This window comes from Melozone crissalis, unplaced genomic scaffold (assembly GCF_028551555.1).
Source record: "Melozone crissalis strain CALT ecotype California unplaced genomic scaffold, PUWL_Pcris_2 ptg000005l_1, whole genome shotgun sequence".
In the NCBI taxonomy this organism is placed as follows: domain Eukaryota; kingdom Metazoa; phylum Chordata; class Aves; order Passeriformes; family Passerellidae; genus Melozone; species Melozone crissalis.
In genome coordinates this window covers 3,923,135-3,949,728 of record NW_026535783.1, presented here as the reverse complement: position 1 = coordinate 3,949,728, position 26,594 = coordinate 3,923,135, and the positions used below count along the sequence as shown (strand labels likewise).

Sequence of the window (26,594 nt, the reverse complement as noted above, 5' to 3'; positions counted from 1 at the left end):
CCTAGTTGCTTTCTGACAGCCACCTCTGCCTCACAAACTCTTCTTACCACTCCACATTCCATGCTCACCCTTCTCAGGGTACTGTTTTAATTTTTTTTTAAATCTCAGACAATTTTGCCTCGCCTTCCTAGATATTTTGGGAATTTTAGAGTCTTTGGGTGGACTTTTCTGCAACAGTCTCTGGCTGCTTGCAGATGTAGGCATCTCAGAAGGCAGCTTTGTACTGCTTTGGAGACCTGACTGAGGCTCCACGGGTCGGAGGTTGGAGCCCAAAGCTCAAATAATTGGCACAAACAGGTCAGTACTCCATCAGGGGATGCATAACTCGTGAAAAGAAAGCCAAGTGCTCTGAAGTGAGACTCTGCCCTCATTGAACACATGGGGCCTAGAAAGACCAGGCTCATAATTCAGGTACTTCACTTGGGTAAGTTCCAAGCCTGCTGGAGAGAATGCCATCCCATGGTCTGGGATGCCTCCTCAGGGGCTCTTTTTTAATTTGGGTGTTTCTGTCTGTATCTAAGTTGTGAATAACTTCATCAGTGTTCACTGATGCCCCAGTCCAACCCCAGCCTCCCAGATGTTCCTCTACAGGAGAACAGAAGGGCAAGGGAGCGTTTGTTTGGAGGAGGAACAAAACACCTATGACGGAAGCAGTACTGGCTGCAAGTATTAAATCGGAATAAATGACAAATATAACAAAGACTGCAATATTCATGACAAATCCATGGATGAGAATATATCCCCATAGCTTTGGCAGTTTGGTTCAAAACTGCTTGGTAATTCAGGTTTTGAATCCTACTGCATGCTTAAGTGAAGAGGGTGGAAGAATAAGCAATGTGAAAATTGTTTAAAATAGAGTATTAGGGTTTTCAGGGGAGTACTATTGCATTTCATGCCTGAGGGGGCAAATCTACTCTGAAGAAAGGTTTTGAAAAAAGATAATACTAAAAAGTGTCATTTTCCTGTCTTATCCCCTCACACCTGTTTTTTCCCTTCCTTGATATTTGTATTAAATATGAAGCAATCAAAGCAGCAATCACACAACTAGAGCGTACACAGACTTTGGAAAAAAAACTACAGGTGGGGAGAACGAATATTTCCAACTCAGTGCCATGCCCTACGGTTAATTTCCCTCATTTATGATATCAACCAACGCTTGCAGCAGTCTATCATCTCTATGCTTGTAAGGTTTGGCATTGTAAAAAAGGTCAACGTAGTCACTGTACAGACTTTCTTCTGAGCCTCTTAACTGGGAGGGCTTGTTCAATTTTCTGAGGGCTTGATAGAAGTGTTCGTATGGAATGTTTAACTTCTCACTTGCAGTCTTCTTTGGCAGCTGCTTCTGATCCATCTGCCTGCTAAAAGCACTTTGCAGTAAATGCAGCATGGCTTCTGAAGGGGTTTTATCTTCTGCTTTGTCACTGCTGGTGTCTTCTGTGGCCTCGGGTTTTTCACTCAGGCTCTCCAGTGTGGTATGGTCCTAGAATACAGATTAGCATGAAAGAAAGGTCAGGTGTCAATGAAAGACTGACTGGATTAAGGCTTGCTCTGGATGGTGATCTCCACCTATGTGTGGGAAAATGCCATTTTTTCATTCAGGAGCCTCTTGGGCATCTAGAAAACAAGCAGACCATTGTCAACCAAAACAAACTTTTGAAAGTTCTACACTGTAAAAAATATCAAATCCTCCCGCAATACAGGCATTTATAAATTCAGATTCCACAATACAGGCATTTATAAATTCAGATGGCAAAATACAACATTTCATTTTTTACATATTATAGTATTTGGATTTGTCCCAGTCTTAGGAGATAATTCTGGTTGTGTCATGAGACACAGCACTCTAAATGAAGGAAACATACAATGCAGTGGTGATTGCAGTTCTGATTGTGCCTTGTACTCTTAGGAAAAGGATGGAACCAGTGTTTCCCTGAAGCCTTCTCTGTAGATGATCTCACCTGAGAAAAAGGCAGTGAAGTATGGCAAATGGGTGAGCATAACACAAACCTAGGAGACCTTGGAAGGCCAATCCCAAGTACAGGTTCCCAGAGCAGCTGGTAAGAGGCATGATCTTATTTCAACACTAGTACATGCCTGCAGAGCTTCCTCATTCAAACCAGAACGGCATTTCTAACCGAACACTCATTTTATCTTCATGTAATTTTTACTATGTCCACCCATTTTCTACTACAGCAAATGCTGAATCCACTTTTACTTTCTTCCAATTTTTTTTTTGCCTGCAGCTGCCAGACCTGGGGACATTTATGTAATGGATTTAGAGACCATTATCACACTCACCTTTCATAACCTGTCTGAGGAAGGTTAAACTATCTGTGCTTTATGGATGTCCTAATTACTTAATGGGGAGACAATTTGATGTGATGGGATTATTTTCTGATGCTGTTGACGTAATCAAGCACTATGAAAATGTGCATTACTACCATCCTGTGCATCCTGCAACCCAGGGTCACCCTGCCTTGTTGTATTTTTAGAGCACTGCTATCTGTAGGGTAAACAGGGGGTCCTAAAGGATCTGGCAGCAACAGATCCACTGGGCCCAACCTTTGAATCAGAGAGTCCCTGATTTTTCTCAAGCCTTCTGTTCCTGAAATTCCTTGCAAACTCACTGGAAGCTCTCCAGCAGGAAAAGTTCCTTTAGAATGGGACACTCGTTTTCAGTAGAATTACATAAATTTAGTGTGTCTGTCAGAGGTGTCTTCCTCCCTCCTTCCACCACTCAGCTGCATTAGCCACAGAGTTCCTTGCTTTGGGAGCAGTTTCCTGTTATGATCCCAAATCCCTTACATTTTGCAATTTGAAGGAGAGACACATAAAAATATTAGTTGTTGACATAGGCAAAATTACGATATACACTCAAAACCAATCAGGAGTTAGATGAAATGAATACAAAATAAATATGTGTCTTCTTACTAGGCAAAAAAAAACCACCCAAATACCTCACCAACAAACCAACATTTTTTTATAAACTGAAAAACATATATGGAATAAATGCAATACAACTCTACCTCTACAAGATCTGTCATCTTCTCCACTCCTCTTCTGTCATTCTGCACAGCATTATAGGATGTATACACACGTGGCTGCTTCATGTGCTCAGGCTGGGTAGCAGTGCCATGCAAAATCAATTTCCAGTTTACAATCCTCCCCTCATTTTGTATTCGCCTGGACTGAAAAACAAGCGTGGCATCAGGACATGGGCTCTCAGGACATAAAAGAGCAAAACAGACACTTGAATGCAAAGTACACAGAAGCGACCAAAGCAAATTATCAGGCTTTCAATACCTACCTATGGAGGTAAGCACAAAAACCCCAGATGTAGTAGAGACAGAGTATATTAGAATGTGGGATTAAATAAAATAGCCTAACCACATAAAATATTCACATTTTGATGTAACATAATTATTAATTCATCATGTAAGCATCAATGGAATTTTGTCATAACACAGAATACTAGAAGTTACTGAAGCAATATTTTGCATTATTAGAACTTGTTCACTAGGCTGTTCCTTGGTAATTTCCACATAAAACTTAACATTGGAAATGATAATGTGAAATACTATTCTTTTTTATTATGTGGTGTACAAGAGCAATCTGAAATACAGGGTGTGGAAGCAAGCAGCAAATGTTTATTTATAAATTCTGGTGGCAGTAGAAATAGAAGTGGAAGTAGAAATAAAAGTAGAAAGTGGAAGAGACAAGTAGAGAAAAAACTAGAGAAAAAACCTACAAGGTGAGGATTGAGTGTATTATGCCTTGAGGACAAAAATCTTGCTTTATTGTAAGTTTCAGGAAGCTCTCACTTGAAATGAGGGCTAATTTACAAACAAAATGCTCTTCTCAACTTTGTTCCACAAAAGTGCATTCAAAGAGCAGGATATCTGTAACCATGGGGCTATCTATGAGCCTGCAGCATTAACACTACACTGCTGATAGTAATATTTACTCCTGGTGCCTTGTCCATCTGCTCAGCTCTTGGCAACACCCTCCTGTTTACAATTTGAGGCCAATAGGGGCTGAAGGCTCGGTGTCCAACAGGAAGCTTTCAGTTTTTGGCAAGATCTGAGCCCTAAGGACAAGCTTATTAACAGACAACTTCAATGAGGTGAGTGAGCTTGATCACTCTCTCTTTGAAGGGAATTCTTTTTCAGTTGCCTACCAAGCAGCTTAATTCTGGTGTCTTGCTGTTGTAATCCATATTCCCCAGGTAGCTTTATTTACTGATTTCTTATTAAGAACTGATTTATTTCATATCTGCAGACTACTTAGCTTTAATCCTTAAGCGTTGTTCAGCACTAGATACTCTCAGAAAGAAAATAGGGGAATGTATACATCAGAATAGATCACTGAGATCCCCCAAAAAATCATTAATTCAAAAGGTTCCCAGATAATGAAAGCTATAAACATGGACCAAAAGAAGACTAGATCCATGCTGTGCTCTTCTCTGCAGAAAAGAATTTCCAGTTAACCATGTGTTAATTTTATTTAATATTTTAATCCAAGAATCAAAGAAAACTTTATCAAGTGATTAATTTTGGTGATATGTGTCTGAAGAAAACAAGCTTGAAATTTTTTTAGCGGTATGGGCCAGTGAAATGAGAATGGGGCTTTGCATATATGTAAAGAACAAGAAAATCTGACCCTACCTTTTTTCTTTAATCCTTAACCCAACTGGATATCTTCAATAACCTCTCATAATCTTGCTTAATGAGCAGGCTCATTACTCAACTTGCTTTGTAGTGGTGAGTGATCATTTAATCTGTTTTAGCTCCCAAACACAGCTAGTTAGCATACAGGCATACTCACCATAACAGGCATACTCACCATATCAGTAATTCTTAAAATCCAGGTGCCTGCTGGATTTTCCCCCCACGTGTGGACAGACATGAAGTCCCAGTTCTTGAATCCATTGGGAGATTTGTCCCTCTCTCTCTCAGCCAGTAAGACAGTGCTGGTCCCTGTGTGGGTGCAAGATCAACACTCTGATTGTCCATGTGTTGCCTGCTCCTACTTTTCATATTTGTCAGCTTTGCACACTGCCTTGAGCAGAGGTGACCTGGAAAATACACTGCTCAGCAGTGCCTCCTTTAGCAGTGGCTCCTGTCATTATTTTTACAGCAGTGCCTAGGAGTGCACAAGCTGTTAGGTCGCACCAAGAAGGTACATCTTGTTCAGTGTTCTATCTCTGGCACGAAAAGGTAGTGAACGCACATAAAAGAAGCATAAGGAGAAGATGTCAGGCACAACCAGTCTTTCCCACCGATGAGCTGTTCAAGAAACTTCTGAAATGGAAGTTTTGAAGGTAAAACTCATACAGTATTATGAAACCACCACAGACTTGTCATGATTTCTTCACTGGTTCAGGGATTTTTTATTTTCGTGACTGGATGTATATTGTTACAGCCTGGTCCTCCAACAGGGTGAAAAAATGCATTTGCATTGTTATTATTGCAAAAATGCTGCAGCTCATAAAGCATTTCTGCAGCAAAAGAGGTTCTACTGCACAGGAGAAAATTTGTTTGGCTTGTTTATGTATAAGAAAAAAAGCAAGGGAGCAATATTTACATAATAAGGAGCAGTGAAGCCCCAAGGAGCCTTGTCACAATTTATAAATATATTTAAAGGCAACACTATAAATATAGAAAAAGAATGACATGCATTTTTTACTAATGCTTTGCAGAAAGTAGAAAAGCAGCAAGAAACAAGGGAAAAACAATTTAGCCATGAAAGCAAAATGATAGTGCAGTGGAGGCAGCAGTACTTGATGATTGCTACCTAGAAACAGAAAAATTAGATCAGCCTGATATTTAAATTCATATGTGAAAGCCTGTCTTTTTGGTTTTTTTTAATACCAGTTGATCTAACAGACTTTACTCTTAGTTGTTTATAATATCTTTTTTTTTCCTTTTGTTTGGTCTTAATATGCTGTTTCAGGACATTGTCAGGTCAGCTTGCCATATTCTAGCTCATTTAGTACAGTTGTACTAAGGTACCTAACAGAAACACTTTGGATTTTTTAAATACTCCAATGGAGAGATGCATGAAATAAAACCTAAGGAATCAGATATCCTCAGTTTTCCATTAGTCTGCTAAATCAGGAAGCCTGATAAGAATTATTGATCTATAATCTGTTGTCTGCCAGGAGCCCTGAGGTTTCATCGGTCAAGATGCCTCTGTGAAAATGTTCTGTGACTTCATTTTCTCAAGTATGATTTTCAAATGTCTTTCCACAAAAAGAACCCAGAACAGGTGAAGTTTGAAGAGGGCTCTCTATCACTCCCCGGATGCTTTATCCTCCCTGGATTTGCCCAATGATATATTTAGCTCTCTTTAACCACTGAAAACCACATTTTTTTCCATGAAGCAAACGTTACACACTACAGCAACACAGATAAAACGCATCTTTTCCTCCTGTACCTGATGGAGAAACCAGACTAACATGCAGATCACCTCTACGGGAATACTCAATTGTTGCCTCGAGCTGCACGTGCTCCAGAGATGCAATGGAGTTCTCTTGGCCCTCGCAGGCTTTTGTGGGAATTTCAATAATGACTTCTTCATTTGCTCTTAATAATCTGTCAAAATTAAAGTAGTTTTTTGATTACCCACAGGGACTCTTGATTCTGGGTCAGGAATGGCAGGTTTAACAGCCATTTTGGAATGATGAGGAAAGAAGAGTCAATGCCAGCTCAATAAAAATAAAGGTAATGTCTGCTCTCAAAAAAAAAAAAAGGTAAAGTTCATGCTCTGCACAGAGAGAGACTCTGCATAGCTTTCTCTGCACAGTTCCTGTTACTTCCAAACACAATGGGTATCTAAATCTCCACATAAATAATTCTAAGCTCAGTATCATGGGATCTTTGTTTTCGTAATGTAACATACAGGACTGCAGTAAAAATACATAAAGAGCAAGTGTGGCATACATCAGTAGTGGGTCAACATTCTGTGAAAGAGACAGAGTCCATAAAAACAATTTGATAGTGAAATAGCATAAATAATAAGATTACCAAGCAGTGACTGTCCAAAACACTGCAATATGTTTCTGCAGACAGACCTTTGTTGCAGTCACGTGGTATAATTTCAGCCTTTGAAACAGATATTTTTTTTCTGGATAAAATCCGTATGCCAACATGCAGAGACAAAAATGTCTAGATATCCTTATTGATTAACCAGCCCAAGGACTAATGATAATTAATCTATCTGTTCAGGCTCACTGTGATGTTGGCATGTGGCTCATAAGACTTTTCAGTGAGCCTTTGACACATTTGTGTTTCATAAGAGAAATGCTGCAGACATTACTAAAGTTAAATATATCTCCTTGATTACAGCATATACAAGCCTGTCACAGGAGAAGAATTGCTAAGACCCATTACAGACACTTTTATTTTTAAAAAATCTTTGTGAGACATCAGTATCTTTTCATCTCTCTTCTGATGGTTGTCTAAAATTCACAGCCTTGCTGATTGGGCTCAGCCTCACAGTATCATTCTTTTATACACTGTCTGCACAAGCAGACATAATAATCTTAGTCTTTGTTAAGGCTTCATGCTAGTAATTTCCATCTGTCTTACACTAAAAAAACAAACCAAGAAGCAATGTTGCTTGCCTGCCTCTGGGGAGTGCAGTCTGGCAAAACTAAATGAATCCAAAGAAGTCCCTTATTCCTGTTCAGAGCAATCTGTGAAGAATATGATCCTTCAAGCTTTATTACAATAGGTAACTGCAAATCCTTACCTGGGTTCAAAGCTCTTGTCTTTGACAATGCACTCTCTCTTTTCTGGTACACTTTTCCATCTCTTGGGATCAGCTAAATCCACCAAGGCATTGGCGTTGAGTAGCCCAAACCCGAATCGGCTGTTGACCATCAGTCCTGCTCCATTCTTTTTCCATCCTGGATTTCCAGCCAGTGGGTCATATTCTGAGGTCCACACTACCAAGTGCTGCATATCCCTCCACGTTAGATCTGGGCTGTTTGGAAAATGCTCTTGGTTAGTTGTTTCAAGGCTATCTATCATTTTTTTATCAATTATTAGACTGAAACAGAATGTGCTTTGAATGCATATGGCATCCCACTGCTTTATAACACACAGCATTTTGCACTTATCCTCACAATACCTCTCTGGGTGCACAAGATTTCTGTGTCCATGAAGAACGGGTATCTAGCAAGAGTCCAATCCTCCAAAACAATTCAGGTATTTAAAGTTAGCTAGCAACACTAGAATTTTATACCTCACTTTTTAATGCCAGGACTTTGAAAACTGGGTATTTGATTCCATCTGTGACTCACTCTACCCTTTAAAATATCTAATTTTTAATATCTAAAAGTTAATTTAGGCTCATGTCACCAAAGGGGTGTGCAGGAGAAAATGGAGCTGAATCTACATGATACAAGCATTAAACCTGTGCACTACTGTCTAAAGTGTTTTCTGTGAAAAAAAGTCATTGTCCCATTCTTTCTTAGCTTCCCCAAGGCCTAAATTCTGACTACCTGCCCTACAGCATCCAAACTTGCCTGCTCCCTTCCTGCTCTGACAGACAAGCTTGGTCACCTTCTCTTTTATGCCTTATCACTGGCAGAAATTCTTCTGCACATTTGCTGAGGCTTAGCTTAAACTCCTGTAGCCCATTGTCTTCAAATCACATTCTCCTGAATCCATGTGCACACTCACTTTTAGATGCATCTGTCCAGAAACCAGTAAATGCTGTTGCCAACACACAAAATATTCCTCAGTCATCATGATTTATTCGCATTGGTTCTGCTTTTCTAGGAAGGTGTTGGGGCAAGTAGCTGCTCATTTTTTAGTCATCAGCCTGAGCAAACAAAAAGTGGGCTGACTTTTGCCTGACTGACAAAAAGTGGAGCTGCAGTATGAGGTAGTGCCTCTTAAAGCAGGCATTTTGGGAAAGTCAGTGGGGTGGCTGAGAGAAAGAAGTTTCAAAGGTGATGGTGTGACATCTTACTTTGCTTCTAGCGCCAGAGCAAAAATTCCTGCTGCCAGAGGTGCAGATGCAGAGGTCCCTGTGTGAGTTTCTGTACATTCATTGTGAAGATCAACACTTGTCTGACAGAAAATAATAAAAATTACAAAAAAAAGAAAAAAAGAAAAAAAAAAAGCATAAATAAACAGTTGTAAATACTGTAGTATCCATACTTGCAAACGTAACTATGTGTCCCTTACTTGGTGCGTATTAATACACTCCTCACTAGCAAGAAAAAGTGATGAGTGTTTAAATCTGTTCATATTTCAATCCACTCCTTTTACTTCAACTATAATTTTAGTATCAAAACGTTTTTTGTTGGAACAAAATACTCCCACTCTGAATATCTTATTTTAGTCTAAAGGTTTCACAATAAGTGTTTCAGGCTTACTGGTGATTCATGAAAACAGATCATTGTGTTGGGCCTAGAACATTCAAAATTACTGCTTACTAGGAAATTACTCATAGGATTAGCATTGGTGTTCTGCTCCCTCTTCAGCAGAAGAACTATAATTTGTAATGAATAAACACCAAACTCATCAGCCCATTTATCTAAATCTCGACTATAAAGACAAGCCACATAGTAAGGACTGATCTCCAGCTAACTTGGAAGGACGCTGTTTTAATCCCCATCAGTGCAGTGCATTGTAAAATTAACATGAACCAGGGCTGGACAGAAATTACAGGTATTTCAGCACTATTGTGCCACACCAATTTTCTTCAGCACAATTAAGGAAGGCACACAGACTGGCATGCCTGCTTGCCGAGTTTGGAAGGTTTGGAGCCACTGTGGTTGCTGTCTCTTGCATTAAAAAATGTAATGACAAGGTATAGCAGTAGCCCTGACATCACAGATTTTATTTTTGCTCCGAATCTCTCTTCATTTGCCCTTTGTGAAGAATAGTGCCATATCAAAGCATACAGAGACCACATTCATACACAAACAATGTACACAAACCGCAGACTAATTCAGCATGTTGATTTGACTCCATCGACACAATGATTTTATTTAACCATTGCTTTAAGGTAGAAGAATAGAGGAATACAATCACCTTTTGGCTCACAAATCCCTTAAATTTTCCAAAAAGCACTAACCACATAACATAAAGCAGGCACTGGAAGCCAAGCATTTAGGATGTTTTGTTTATTATTTGCATATATCATACCTTTCTGTTTGTTCTGGAACTGGTAAAAGCAACTTACAATTCTTTGGTCAGTGTAATCCCCGCTGCTGTATGCTGTGGCCAGAGTTGAGGAGCACTTCTCTGCATACCAGGGAGAAAGCCCTTGCTGAGAAGCACTGCTAATGGAGATGGTGTAGATGCTGTCAGTGTAACCATCACAGTCACAGTTGTCACCCTGGCGACCTCCGTTCCCTGAAGCCCACACAAAAATGGAGCCTTTCCCATTTCGACCCTAGGGAAAAAAAAAGAAAAAAAAAAGGAAATGAACGGTTATCAAAGATATTTCAGATCTCAGAATGTATCCTTAACAACTCCTTTCCCCAAAAACCTAATATAGCAAACATAGAAGAGGAGCAATTCCCATAAGCACTGTGGAAGACAGAGACAGAATAAAGCAGCTGTTTGCAATATCCCACTGCTCACCCTACAGCACAACTCTTGATCTCACTGGCCTAGGTTTAGTGCTCCTGATACAGCAGCTTTCCTCAGGTTCTCAAGTTGAAAACAGAGTATGTGTTCAATGACTAACTTTTTCTACATGCTGCTGTTTATCCTCATCATTTCTAGAAAATGTCTTTAAAAAAAAAAGGCAAGTTTATCAGGGCTTATTTAATTTTCCTTTCCTGTACTCACAGAGGTATGGGTTATGAGTATGAGTAATAGACACACTGGAAACCCTCCCTTCTCTCAGAGATCTGTGGGTCAGCATCACCAACCTCTAGGCACAACCATGTAAAACATTACAGCTATCACAGAGGAAACATGCATCACACTGCAGTCTTAACAAGCTCTACTCGTTCTTCAGGGGAAAAAAATGTTTCATGTGACAAGCAAAATTTCATGTGTTGTTCATTATTAATATAAGCACATTTAATATTCCACCGCAGTTGGAATACAATTTATTTTTTTATCATTCCACTCAGGTGAGATTTGAAGTTATTTATGCAAGTGATAAGATATTTGCATCACTTAAATCATTAAAAGCAAAGAGAAGTAAGTTGTACTCTGTGATACAAGTTTTAAATTTGGAAAGATAAGCCGCATCAACTACAGAAAATCCCATAGTGCCTTTGAGAGCACAGGCTGCAGCCCAGAAAACACTGGTGTTTCCCAGCATCTGCTCTGATTTCACCTAGAGTGATGGCAACACTTCCTTGGCTCTTCAGGTTAAGCCTGTGCTCAGGTGCTTCACCAGAGCAGCAGTGAAGGATCCAGGGATTAGAGCTGTTGTCAATCCCAGCACTGGCTGACTTTAAGCAGAATGGAAACCAGTCAGACCTTTGCAAAAGGAATCCTTGAATCTTGAGAGACAAACAGGTAAATTTGTTCCCCATTAGAAATAAAAAAAGCTGCAAAAAAAAGATACATTCTCCACCAAAGATCCTGCCTTTTCAGAGTAAGACCAATTAATATTTGTTGCCTGATTTTCACCTTTAATTCTCCCTCTGCTCTTGCTACCTACCTATGGGTATATAACCTGTTACAAGCTCTCTACTCTGTCTCCATTATTCCCTCATGTTGTCTTTGTCAGCTGTCAGCATTTAAATTGTTGTCTCTTTTTCTTCTTCTGCCTACTGATGTTAATTGCCCTTTATACAAAATTTTCTGTTTGTTTTTCCTTCAAGCTATTTTTCCCTTCTCCCCTCTATTTAGTCTTCCTCTCTTTATTAGTACCTCTCCATCTTTAGATATCTTTTCACTTCACTGGCAAGAACTAGAATAGTTGACTAATAAATTCATGGCAGCTCTCAGTTTGCACCCTATTTATCACCCAACAGATCCAAAGAGTGTAACATGAAAAAAAGAAACCCGTAAAAATATTGCTCCCAGTACTCTTCATCATGCATTTGTACTATTTTAATTTTAATTGGATCATGACATGCACCAATTTATAAATTAATGCAATTAGCACAATGCAAGCTTATCCACAGGGTGCTAAAATGCCTCACTATTTCACATAGCAAAATATTCATGAAGCAGGAATTTTGTATTAAATTTTATGGGCTTTCAGTGCAGAAATCCAATTACTGTTCAGTGTAAAACAAGCAGCAGAGAATGGTGGGTGTAGGGTGAGACCAAGGCAGCAAAATTAAGGATGTAAAATAAAAGGTTATCCATGGAGACTAGCAGCTAAAAACCAGTTTAGAAAGCCCTAATGGTGTTTTCTCAAAAGTCCTTTCTGGCTGGAAATTTTTCTCACCTGCACTATTAAAATACATTATACCCATTCAAATATATTTGAGCAAAGACAGCACAAACCATTTTCATTTCTTCTCTGGTGTCAACCATTTTAAAACTCTCTTCTCTGCTAAATTTTTTTGCTTTATTTTCCCCTGAAGTATCGTACCTGGTTTATCCCATACTCGAAAGCCTTCTGTGCCAGTCTCCCAGGCCCCTCCACAGTTTTGCCATCATCATTAGGGCCCCAGCTTGCACTGTAAATATCCACATGTTCTGGGTTGAAACCGATTGAACTGGCCTCAATAGCATCCGTGACTATTCCGTCCAGCATCCGTATACCTTCACAGGGAAAAAAAAACAGAAGCAGACTGAATTTACTTTCTGTTCCCTCCTCCTTGTCTTAGTTAACCAGTTTTAATGTTTCCAGTAAAATTAAGCCTTAAGTGCTGCAACCACAGCCAACTGCTGTTCACATAAAAAGTATTCAAGAAAGCTCCTGTCAATGTAAAACAGTGCAGTTAGATTTTATTGGCAAAGCTCAGTGTTTTTGTACAGAAATCCCACCAAAAACCCCTTAAAATCTTCTTAGCCTCCTATTTATTTTTTTCTCTCCTTCTACAGAGACCAAAGAAGATGCCTTGCCTACTGATCCTGGCTTTTTCTTATTGCATTCTCTTTCTTCCTCCTCCTTCTCTTTTAGATCTGCAACAAAGACTTCTCAAACTGCTGAAATGTGACAGAAATTAAATAGGTTTTATCAACATTATATTTGTCTGTAAGGGTTCTAAGAGTTTTAGTTCAGAGATGTAGTTCTGAACGTTCTGACCAAAGCACTTGTCCCTAGCAGTCCTTAAAGGTTTTGCTGCCTCTGTGACATTGCAATTTCACCAGCTCTTCAATCTCCACCACAGGAAAAAAAAAAAACCAACTCACTGTTTTTCCTCTGCCACGGTTTTTTCTGCTGTGAGCAATCCAGAGATATCTAGACATTAACAATTTATTAGGAGCTGCATGATCTAATCTCCTTCAGAGCAAGCCTGAAACTCAGTGGTACTTAAAATTCAGGTGCAGGCAGTTGTTCATCTGCACTGGATCCTTTGCTGTGCAAAGCCACAGCTCTGCAGCGCGGCTGCTACTACCACCCAATGCTGGAAGACAGCAGAAAAAGCAGAAATCTGGCAAAATTCCCGCTGTGTCATGGCTCTTACAGCCACAGCAGCAATATAAGAGTCACCTCAGTCAGGATTCAGCCTGTGTTTACAAGCAATAAAAATGTCTGGGTTCCCTTGGATTTGGCAGGTTAGTACTACAGCAGCTGCACCATTGCTGGCAGTTGGTGAATTATGACTATTCGTTTTCTGGTATTTCCACAAAACAGGGATTTTGCCAAAGATCAGCAGGAAAAATGTAGTCATTCCATTAAAAATCCCCAAAAATACCCCACAACAAAAAACCTCCAAGCTTACCCTTGCAGCTAAGTGTCTTGTTCCTTTTTTCATGCTATAAAGCAGAGGAAAAAAAGACTGCAAGCATAATTATTTTCCTGAATGGCTGACCTCTTAATACTCCTAATACCTCCAAGATAAAGCTGAGCTTTTTTATTTCATATTCATTAGTGCTAAAATCAGACAAAGGAGTTAATCCTCTCTACCACAGCTGCTCCACTATCACTCACAAAGCTGGGAAACACACCGAGGTATATCCTGTGCCTCAGGTACTAAAAACACCACTTACCCAGGATTGTCTTAAACTCAGAATGGTTTGATTACTCTTTTTTTTCCTGTCGGCTCAGAATTTCCAGATTCTCTCATGCCAAGCAAAGATCTGCCTGCGTGAAAGCGGCTGCAAGCCGCAGGTGAGAGCTTGCAATACAAAATGAGATGGTGGGAATGTGAGGAGGAGTAGTGTGCACATACTTCCCACAGAAAAAGACAGACAGGTCTGCAGATAAATAATGTAATAAGGGGAAAACAGAACAAAACAAAACAAAAACCAGAAAACGCCCAAGAACAACAACTCCACACTGATGAAAACAGCTCGAGGAAAAAAAAAAATCACTGCCTTGCCTTCCTGATCGTCAGAAATCCTGATTGCTCAAGTCAACTCAGGGATTTGATGACTGCAGTGATATTCCCATAAGCAGATTCCAATTACGTCCTCTTGCATAAACTCTTTTCTATTCTTGCTCCCATCATCAGTCCCACAAAATCAAAAGCAGGCAAAGCCCAAGGCAATTTCAGACACACACATATATGTATCTGCCTGGCAGAAGGGCTATTTTTAGCAACACGCCACTGTGCACGAACTCTCAGCCCAGTCCTTTGTAAAATGGAGCTTCTTAATTTAATTTCCATGGCAGCACCATGGAAATATCATAACACAGTGGTACAGCCAGGTATGCACGAAAATACTCTGATTTACCAGAGGTGATCGATACACTTTTCTCAGCTGTACAAAGACCAAGAGGCTAATGTTAAAGGGCACTGAAAGGTGTCACTTTGACTGGCATGAAGAGTATTTTTTCTTCACACAGTGCACAGAGAAGCCCATGGTACTCACAGCCACAAAGTACTGGAGAGGCTAGTCTGTGCTGCAGAATAGTGCCAGGCATTGATGTGACTGGAGAGAACACTCAGGATTGTTAAACTCAGTACTTTCGGAGAAAAACAACAACAACAACAACAAAATATCAATGGAATGTTTCGTTTTACCCCTCAAGGCGAAGTTAAACCAACCAGTGATGCTGAAGGCTGGAGAGCAAGGTGTTCCACATTGTCAGGGTTTCTTTCCCTGAAGCAGATAGTGCTGACTATCAGAGAGAAGTGGCTGTGGACCACTGGATTTGTCCAAAATGGCAACTGCTACAAGCACACAGCCACTTAAGGGAGTCATCCTGAACTAAGGTCAAGTACAAGTGTGCAATGTGTCATTTCATGGATTAAAAACAAAACAAAAAAAACCCAGGGGGAAAACCAGCCTCTGAAGAAATGAATCCTGTAGAGCTTGGATCATCAAAAAAGCTTCCAGTGTTTAGCCACTCCAAATTTATCTGAATCTTTTGAAGACTTCTCTTATCTTCCACTGCTCTTTGAACATATTTTTCTTACACCCCTGTCTGGGTGTTAATCAGCCTGGTCACATCTAACAGCTCACAATTTCTTTCAACTTTTCCATTCCTCCTCCTCCCCCACCCAAATGTATGTTGCTTGCTGGGTAATATGGATTACTGGACTGCTTTTCCTCCTGTTATTTCCCTTTTCTGGATAAATCATCCTGCACAGATCTGTAGTTTGCATTTGCAAATGAGCACGGATCATATGCAAATAGCTGTGGAAGAATCTCCTCAGTAGATGCAAGAGCCTTAAAATATGGGCACAGTGGGAGTTCAGACATCTTTGCAGCTTCATCCATTTTGCCTTCCTTTGAAAGTCTGATGTCTTCATATTATGACTGAGATATTTTATTTAAACAGATCATGACAGCATAATGCATTATGGCAATGGCAAACTGCAAAGCTGACATCCATGACTGCTCAGTGAAATGACTGGGAGCCGAGGAAACACCACGCTGAAATGGTGGGAACGACAGTTATGGGTGTCAATTGCCACTCATCATCCCGTCGTTTAAAAGGAAAAAGAGGGAATAATGGAAAAAGGAGGACTGTACAAATAACTTCCTCTGAGCTAAATAACCATTTGCAACTGATACTTGCATCATGATAATTTCATAAACAACTAGCAGATTGAGTCACTGATTAAAAAACAAAACAACGATATTGATTGGTGGGCAAGAAAGACTTTACTTGTTTTCAAATTTAACTTGTGGTGACAGTAGAGAAGGAAGGTGTTGAAACAAAAAGGACAGCAGTTTGCATGACTTGGCTGACATGACCTTTTGAATGTGATTGTGTAAATGGGAACAATATGCTGCAAATATTGATGGGTATAATTTTGTGTACTCCTACTTTCACTCCACTGAATCCCTCTCCTTCCCTGGATAAACAATAAAAAGTAATTAGCCCTTCATTCCTTAAAAGATACTGTCTTAACTCTAAGTAAATTATAATTTGTTGCTATTATTGTTGTTCTTGTTGTTAATATTAGTAATTGCTGTTAATACTCTTAACATTATGATTATTAGTTTTATTACTATCATCATAATCATCATCATCCTACCTGGACTATTGCTGCTCTTGTTACATATTCTACCTATCTATCTATTCATAATCCAATTCCAGACTTCATTAAAGAAATCCTGTCATGTACAGGTGTCACTCAGCACTGTTGCCAGACAGGATTTTGAGGCTTATAATACTGCAAGATAAATGTTTTCCAAGAATGACCAATCATTCATATTTCAGATTAATGGTATCTGGCAACACTCAGCATCTGTCTTGTTTCCATTCACATTAGACATCTAATTATTTTTGTTCCTTACCTCCAACCCTGGAGTTGTAGGCTACGCCAACTCCGCATTTTCTGTTGTTGGCTTGCATGGCAATTTCCCCTGCACATCGTGTCCCATGCCTGAATAAATACAGCAAGAATAAAGAACACATCATAACAGCTTTGTTGCATTGTACAGAAAGACTTGTCAAGGACCTTGATTTGTTCAAACTCTTCCTTTCAATTAATGCAATATGCAGTTATTGAAGAGCTTTTGAGTTGTATCTACATGATACAAAAATACTTACTTCTCCTAAGCTTCATTAAATATAATTTTACCTACTTAATGCTCAAAGGAACATTTCCATGAGACGATAAATGCTTTCTTTAATCTCACTGAAGATGTCAGTATTTTAGTAGAGTGAAAAAGTGGCATAAAATTATGGAGCTAAAAATTTGTCTTCAGACAGAAATATGATACCAATATTTTTTTAATCACACATTTAGATATGTCTTCTAAATCACAGCATTTATGTAGGATTTCAGAAAGTGAGCCTTTAAAGTGTCCCTGTTTTTTCTGGTAGCAAACTCTTTTCTGTGCAATTATTTTTTTTCCATGGGTGATTCTAATTCCTCAATACAGAAATCCTTCCCATAAGTCTCAAGGTAAGAGCATTGTATTATGTAATGCTACAGATTGTTATTCAGTGACATGCTTCAATGCCTCTGGGCTGAATTCCATTTACTTATTAATAAAGATTAGAGACAATACAGGTAGATTTAAGAGATAATGACATCATAACAAGAGGATAATGGCTTCTTTCTCTAAAATAACATTGTAACAAAGTAGAAATGCTATTTTTCAAATGTCTTATTCCTGGATATATTATCCTCAGACTGATCTTTCTTTTTTCCCTCATGCAATGATTTATGTTGTGAATGCTACAGTATTGTCTGATGGGAAACAGGGAGCCAATGCATCAGTTTCTTACTATTTGCAGAGAGTAGTGGCATCCTAATTTGTTTAAGAAATTGACTGTTTTGTGTACCAGCTTCTAAGGAGGTGCCTCCTGTTCTCTTTCTTATGTACAAAATCCATAACCGGACTATGATGGACGTGCCCAGGTCTGACAGACCCACTGAGGCTTTTTAATTTGAAATTTCTAGTGGAAAGCAGAGTATTGAAGTAAAAATATACTTTGGGAGGTATCATTCCACAAACAAACAGAGGCACAAGAATAGGTTATTCCCTTCACCTTGCGGAAATACCTCAGCATCTTACACGTGGCATGAAGAAATTCAGGACATCATAGAGAGATTACAATTATGAAGTTCTTCATCTAGGAATTTTATCCCAGTGTTTATATCAATGTTATGTGAGAATGGTCCTGAAAACTGGAACACAGGAGGCTCCTTCTGAGCATCCAATAGTGATTCTTTACATTGAGGGCAACCGAGCACTGCCACAGGTTGCCCAGGGAGGTTGTGGCCTCTCCCTCCTTGGAATATTCAAAAGCCATCCTGATCGTGCTGGGCAGAAGCCTCTAGAGCTCCCTGCTTGAGCAGATGACCTTCCGAAGTCCCTTCCAAGCTCAAGCGTGCAGTGATTCTGTTACACAAATTTTTCCTCTTATAAAATAATTGCCACAGGACACCTACACAGAAATTTCTCCGCTTGTATCTTCTAACACACAAACTAACACTGCAATGTTTTGTTCTCTTCAGACAGCTGTGAAACTACTCACTTGTTTTCATTTGTTGGGTCATATCTAGGAAAGGGATCATGATCATTGTCGTTGAAATCGTAACTTGCCTTTGGGTCCTACATGTAAAAACAAAAAAAAAAAGAGAAGCAGAATTAATTCAGACAACTAGAAAAGGCATTTCTAAATTGCTAACAAAATGGGTTCTAAAGTTTGTATTTATTTACTTGATGTGCCGCATTGGCAGCAATCAAGCTGGTAGAATTTGATGGCCATTAACAATTCCATAACTTTTTCATGGAGCTTTAATAATTTATCATTAAACCACTACATACAAATGCGTCTGGGAACTAAATCTACTGCAGGAAAAAACAAAACAACAAAATATCTGCCCTGCTACCATTGTTAAGTGACATTCAGCTTCCTGTGACACAGACCAGGCTCCAAATCATGCCTAAGGCAAGTGTTTCAGTCTCTGTACTGCAGGAGCTGACTTACAGAACAGACAATGAGCTGGGGAAGAGTGTCTGTTTATCAGATTTACAACTGGTTAATCTATTCCACAGCATTCTAATGCTCAAACTTACATAGTTCGCATAGATGTCAGTGTGATTCCACTCCAATCCATCGTCCAGGACTGTGATGACGACTCCCTTGCCTGTGAATCCTTTCTGCCACACAGGAATAACATGGAGATCCAGTTTGGGCAGGGATGGAGTAATTCTTGTATCTTGCTGTGGAACAGAACGGATTCAAATATATCAGTATTTTATCCATTTATACCAAACAGATCCAAAGTCGTATTCTAAAGATGCTGTAAACAATCTCAGCCAGAACTTGTGTATTTCGCTCAAATTTTACAAACACAAACCAAAAAATTAATTTCATCAAATACTTGTGGCATTGAAAGATTTATCCCACTGCACAAATATCCCTGAAGACCACTCCTGAACAAAAAACACCTTGTATTTTTGGTAAGTAGGCAGCAGAAACTGAAAGGAGTGGTGAGGATGCATTGATGGACCTTGGAACACTGGGTTAATAATCAGACCTGCTAATGTTTGTTCTTTCCATTTGATGAGGAGCCAAGACAGTGCCCGCAGTGCAGTGAGCTGGAGTTCCTCCAAGTGTATTTTCTCCTTGGATGTTAAAGTTAGCCAGAGCAAAGTAATTAATGGGTAAAACAATTAAGGTAGTCATTTGGTTGGGAACAACTGTGTTGAATCACAATTTTCTCTTTACTACCCTCATTGGTGTTCCTGTGGTAAATCAGCTGGAAGTATGAATCATGTGTAGCCTTCTCTTCTGCAGCAAGTTTTTTGAAGAGTATCTCCTAAATGGGTCATTTTCCCCCTCTAATGCTAAAGGAGCAGTGCATAATTTAGAAAACATGCTTACAGCCCCCATAAAAGCAGAGATGTAAAAAGCAGCACTTTCTTTCTGTTTCTCTGTGCACAATTACATTAGCTGATGGCAGGTTTTCTGTATGTCTTTGTTTCCAAAGAAATACTGCATAAAATATAAGGTTTAGGAAAAGAAATTTGTTATGGGGATGAAATTTCTTTCATACTTTTCTATCTGTACCTGACTGCTTCCATTCAGGAAATTATTTGAGATTTTAAGCTTTGTTCTCTTGAATCCATCAAATAATTTTTTTTTCCTGGTGATGTGTGAAGGTACACAGGATAGAGCTAAAACTGTTGCCATCAAATCATAAAAATAAGGTAATAGCCAGTTATTCACTACAAGGCAAAGAACATATTTTGGAAGAAAATGTCTAACTCTTTTATGCATTTAATCAGAAAAATTCAACGTTCATTGCAAACAAGGCTAAGTAGTAGGTTTTTGTTTCTCATGTGTGAAAACTAGAGGGAAAATAGTGAAAACCATAAATAGGTGGGAAAAGGAACTAAATCTCCTGGAAAGCAGAACATTGCCAGGTTTTTTTCCCCTGTTTTTATGATTCATGTGTGTGTTTGTGTATTTGTCTAATATAGACATCTTGGAAATGTCCTTTTTTGGATACAGGCGAGGAAGCAAACAGACATTCTTTATCTAAGAAAAGCTAAATTCTTACAGATAACAACATTTTTTCTGTTCAAAAGAAGTCTCCAGGAATCTTTGTGGAAATATTTTGTGCTATGTGGTTTATAATTCATCTTCCCTAGCTCAAAAGAAGGAAAGTAGCCTAGATTTTGGTATTATTTCTCTCAGATGAACTGAGGAAAAGTATTTCCAGCCGCTCAGGCCCCATTTGTGCTTGACCTTTCTTTTTGATTTGTTATACCCACCTTTAATCCCATCCCTATTCTGTAAAAGCAATGAATCCTAGACTGAAGGTACAGCTAGATGCACAATGGAAACACAGGCTCTTGGAAGAAACCATGTAAAATCTAAATGATCAACTGTATTTCTCAATTGACACATGCAGACAGAAATGGTGGAGCTCAGGAAATTTTTTTCCCCTGAGGTTTTGAGCAGGTGAGCAAGCTTTAGAGACCCTCTAACACAGAAATCCTAGTTCATATAGCTGAAGGTGCTTGTCACATGCATGCAGATGCTTTTGTTTTAATCTGGTATATGTATTCTGCACTACCAGTTTTAATAAAGAAATAGATGGCCAGCTTCAGATATGGTAATGGATCTAGAATCTTTGTAGAAGTGACATTCCACAGAAGAGAGAAGGTTGCCTGAAAATGCTATTTATAGAGATCACTCATTTTTACAGCATATGCTAACAAAAGATACTTTTCATTTATTCCCCTCAGTGCAACCACTCTGATACTGGTAAAATAATGCAACTGGTGGCACAACCACCTTCCCCAGTTCCACAGGGCAACAAATTCTTACCAGATACCACTGCTGATTCCACATAGGGTCATTGAAAAGGCTTTCAGCTGAGCCTCTCACGGCGGCTCGCTTGGTTCGCTTTTTTTCATACTGCTGCTCTGCCCATGACACCTGCAATTATTTGTAAAATTATGATAAGTGAACCTCTTCAATTTGGGACTTTTTTAACCTGGAGTATAAGGGCTTTCGTCACACAGAGAGATTTTGGTGCCTAAAGCAAAATGAGCAGCATTCAGTACAGGGAAGAGGATTATTTAAACTGTAGTGCAGTGAGATTTAGGGGAGAGAACTTGGTGAAATCACAATACTATAGAATCAATTCACAGAAAACCATTGTTAACCAAGTTAACAAGAAACTCATGTGAGTGATACAAGACAGGTTTTTACATCAAATAAAACCATGTAGTAGGGCTAGAAGGTTATCTAAGCAATGGTGCTTACTGAAACAAGGAAAACCACGGCCTGCTTCTTTCCCCTACTTATCATTTATTCATTCTCTGTTGGGAGTGAAAAGGCAAGAAGAAAGATTTAGTCTAGCAATCATAATGATGCTGTTACTCACAGACCAGCTGGACCTCCAAGTCTCCTTCCTAGTGGTGTTTTGAAAAGTGGTCAATTAGCAAGCTATGACTATTAGATTAACTTCATCACCAGCATAATTCCACTTAAGGCAACTGAAAGCCAAAATGCTTCAGCGTGCTTTGATAAAGCTTCAAACGAGTTGCACAGCCTTTGTGCACAGGCACAGCAGTGTCTAAGGCACTAGGTTGTATTTTAAATGTGTACTACCCTTGAATGCATTACTGAACCCAGTTCAGATGAAATCCTGATGATGATGCCTCTCTCTGTGCTGTGTGCTCTTTTTGGAAAGGGAATAAAACATTATTAGTTGGTCCTTGTGTGATCACTCTGACGCAGATATGGTTGGTCCTTTTCATCCCAAATTCCAAGCAGGCAAAGAAAACAGGTTCAGTAAGATTGCCAAGATCCTGTGACAAGCTTCTCATGGAAGGTGCCTTATATCTAATCTTTTACTTTCAAGCTCTGAATAGATTCTGTTCCTTTTATCTACTGTGATTGAGCAGCTTTATGATCCTGACATCTATCACCATATATGAGATAATAGTGACTCAGAAGTTATGATTAAGAAGTAGGATTTGATTAAAATGCAATTTTGTAATGAAAGCCTAATGAAAATTCACTACAAGAACATAAATCCCCTAAAACGGTATCTGCATTAGGCATGTTTATGATTCTCTTTGCCATATATTTAGTCCTAAACCCCCACAAACCTTGGTCATAGAAGATGAATATACCCATGCAAGTGTGGGTATTTTAAACTGCCCTATTGGTATCTCAGGCCATACATACTTGTGCACACGTTGGAGTAATTACCTCTATCTCTCTTCCCTGCCCACAGCAAAGCTTGACCTCTTCACCACCCAACAGTAATTAGCAGTTGACAACTTCCATGCTTGTTATTTCTTTTCACGGGGAGCAAGTGCACTGAAGGGAAATGAGCTGACACTCCCAAGCACATATGTCAGGCAAACAAGCAAAACGTTTGTCACTCAGCAGCTGGATGAGGTTTCAACCATCCACCCCCAGCAAAAGCTGAAGTCCCCATGCCAAATCTCCAACCACTGATACATAAAGCAGTAAAAAAATTTTCAATTCAAATCTACTTGCAAGAAAGTAGATTTGGAAACTAGTGCAAATACTAGAAGAAGGTAGGTAACCAGATAATTATATCCCTTCAATGTATTCACAGCCTTTATCTGTTTTACAACAAACACTATGGGAAGCAGATAAATACTCAGATTAGAGCCAAGTCTTACCACAACTTTCACACTTAACATACCGTAAAATTCATGAAGGCGTTTTACAAACAAAAACAGGATTCCCTTTTTCTCTCTCTTTTTAAAGGTTGAATCTAAATCTTTTTAAGTAGGCTGCTGCTGAACAAGATCAGCTCCTCAGTGCAAAGGTCCCTGTGTAACTACACAGCATTACATGATTGCTCTGTGTTTATACACTTACATAATGCATAATTACATCTCATTTATGCACGGAATTAATTTGCATACTGGATGGTAAATAAAATGGAAATTGGAGTAAATTTAGCAAATCACCTGCAGCACTTTGAATCTAAGAACGCAAGGATGCAATAATGTCTGGTAGCAATATGATACAATCGCTTTCATTCTGCTACAATTTTAGGGCGTGATGCATTGCAACACTCTCATTCTTCCCTGTGTAACAGATTCATTGGATGCAGCGAGCCCAAAAAAGGGAGAGACTGCACCCAAAACTCTGGTCCTGAACACTGTATTACAATAGAAATACCTATGTGACTACATGGAACATGTGGTCATATAGGCATAATTGCTAGTTTAGACTGAATCTGCAGGTTTGAACATCCCCAATTTAAGATTATTTCAATTTTAACTGTTAGACCAGTTCCTGCTTGCAAGGAAATAGATGAGATTGTACACTTTTGAAACAAAACAGGCAAAACAAACACCCTGTCTTGCCACACAGAATATTTCCTCCTAGTTGACATTTGCATCTAAAACCTCCAGATTGAAGATTACTCATTCTGCAGTGATTTGTCCTTATATGATAATTTGCTGGTTTTGACAACTAGGTTACTTCATGGTTTGGACAGCTCATATTGTGACAATGATTGTTGCAACAATGCTGATCTTAAAATCAAATGTTGTTGTTGTGACATTTCCCAGAAAATAGTTTGTAAGAGAGGCTGACAGCTTTCTGGTCTACTCTTTAAATTTGTCATGCACCTCAGTTTTTCATTATGGTTGCAAACAGAAATGCTTCTCTCTGAAATAAAGCTGGACAAAGGAGGGGTCTGCTTCACCAGTGGGTTGTACCTTAGACCTCTCTCCAGTTTGCCTGCTCTCTGATTGCAGTAGCAGATCATTGTAACAAGAGGCTGCAAGTCTGGAATGTGTGATGGATCTTTTGAAAAGGGATTTTAGCTTGTTGTAGAAGCCAATCCAGCAGAACATCAGCCCTTTATCCCTGCTTCTTTTTTTGTTACTTAATATTCAGTCACTTTAAATCAAACCTAATTCACATGGTAATTGCACAGACGTGGCCTAATTAAACTTAGTGCATCTATGGATTTTTACTTTGAATCCACCCCCTTGGTTCCCTGTTCACATTTTCTTTGGTGGCACATCAACATCTGAAATTCCGGTGCTGCACATCTTAAATCTTAATTTGGAAACCTCTTGTAAAATATGTGGTAAGGGAGGGTCAGACTCTGCCTGTGAATGACAGAATAGTTAAGTATCATTCAGCATGAGGATGGATGGCTGAATATATTAGACTTGCAAAATGAGAAAGGCCTGCCTGTGACCTCTTTACAAAGCTAGTGGTAAGGAGACAGAATTTTAAAAAAAAATTTAAAAAAGAATAAATTTAACACTTACCCGCTCATCATCAGAAAGTCTCTTAGTGATATGAATAGCACTTCTTCGGGACCGTCTTGGGTGACTCTTATGCCTGAATAAATAGTGGTTTTTCAGTGATCCAATCTGTAAGACACAGGCGTGCTTTAATTATCAGGAAGTATTTCCCCACTGTGAACAAGTACCAACATTCAAAACCTGAACGAGTTCACGCTGCCTTAAAGAAAAAAAGAGCAAGAAATCAGCCTGTAGATATTTTAATCCAAACAAGGAAGCACTCTTCCAGTAACAAGTGCTTCTCTCAGCCTGCGTGCTGCTAGAAGCCGGGGCAGTAATTTCATTTGGGCTACTCAAGCGCAGTCATTACAACCGCAGGACTCAAGTTACACAGCACTTGCGCTAAAGACCACAGTACTCATGGACTCACCTCGGCAAGGACAAGGTGGGCGGGTTGCTCACCGGTTTTATCTGCTTTTCCTGTGTTTGAGCTGGACAGGTATGAAAAGCCTTGCCTGGCTTCAGACACCTCACTGCGGGGCTGGGTTGAATACCCCACTCTGCTAAGGACGGGCTCTTTGACAGCTGTGCGGGCAAATGCAGAGGCTACAAGGGCAGCAGGACCAAACCCGCGCAAGTGGCATCACACATAGGTGGGATCCAATTTCACATAGCTGGGATCACACCTACGGATTTGGGAGCGCGTTGAACACGGCCGTGCCCCAAAGCGGGGCTGGGCAGGCGGCCAGAGGGGGCTGGCAGCCCGCGGGCAGCACCGGGGACACGGAGAGGGGCTGGCCGCCACCCCGACCATGGCGCCGGGCCGGGGACAGCAGGGTCCCGGCGCTGGGGGCGCCGTGCCCGGCGCAGGACCCTCGCCGGGAGGTTGAGGCGAAGCTGCTCCCTCACGGCGGTTACTCATCCCTGACAACGCTGACGTCACGGCATCCCAAAAAAGCGCCCGAGGGATAGCTGGAGAGAAGCCCCGTGATGGCGATGGAGCCGGCGGGGCGGAGGCGGAGCGGGGTCGTAGCCGACACCGCCCGCGCCCTCCTCCTCCTGCCCGAGCTGCCGGGGGAGAGCCGGGGCAGAGCCCTGCCCAGTGCCCGGGGCACTGCGGGTGCACGGCCGGTCTCCTCAGGAGGAGCGGGGTGCCCTGCCTGACTCTGCCCGCTCTCCTCAAGGAGAGCCAGCTGCCCTGCCCGGACCCCTCCAGGGAGAGCCGGACCTCCCGCCCGACCCTGCCCAGTCCAGCCAAAGAGAACGGGAGCGCCCTGCCCGCTCCCGTCAAGGAGAGCCGGAGGTCCCCGCCCGCTCCCCTGGGGAAGAGCCGAGTCGCTCTGCTCCGTCCCCTCCGAGAGAGCCGTCCCTGGCCAGCTCCCGGACCCTGGGAGGCTGCGGTGGGAGACCGGGAGTCTTAAACTCCCCGGAACCCCGCGGGCGGCAGCCGGGCACAAGCTGGAGGGAGCGGGGAGGGAATGATGCTCGCGGGATGGGAGAGGAGCCCCGTCGCGGGGCATCTTGCAGGTGTCCCCCGCCCGGCCGTACCTGCCCTACCAGGTCGTAGTCCAGCTCGTCCGCGATGGCTCTGGCAGCGTCGGGACCGGCCGGGATCTCCGCTGCCCACTCGTTGAGGAAGAGCCGCCCGGCGCTGCCTCCTCGGGGCAGGGAGCAGGCTGCCAGGAGCACGGCCAGAGCCGCGCACGGGCCGGCCCAGCGCCGCCCGGCCATGGCCGCGGGACGCGGGACGCGAGATGCGGGATGCGGGATGCGGGATGCGCGATGCGGGATGCGGCGCCGCGTTGCTACGCGATAGCGCGGAGCGGAGCCCTGCCTGCCTTGCCTTGCCTGCCGGCGCGGCTG

At 40.9% G+C, this 26,594-nt stretch overlaps 1 protein-coding gene across 1 annotated transcript; it reads right to left on the bottom strand.

Annotated features, from left to right (window-relative positions):
* On the bottom strand, positions 1–26,594 carry LOC128942454 (neuroendocrine convertase 1-like). Its single transcript, XM_054284948.1, has 14 exons — positions 26,280–26,594; positions 24,756–24,860; positions 21,301–21,411; positions 19,038–19,184; positions 18,493–18,569; positions 16,800–16,888; positions 12,529–12,701; positions 10,201–10,413; positions 8,980–9,080; positions 7,753–7,986; positions 6,436–6,593; positions 4,843–4,976; positions 3,027–3,188; positions 1–1,480 (listed from the first exon to the last, which is right to left on the bottom strand). Exons 1-14 carry the CDS (start codon positions 26,460–26,462, stop codon positions 1,124–1,126), a joined length of 2,244 nt encoding a protein of 747 aa, XP_054140923.1. The 5' UTR covers positions 26,463–26,594; the 3' UTR covers positions 1–1,123.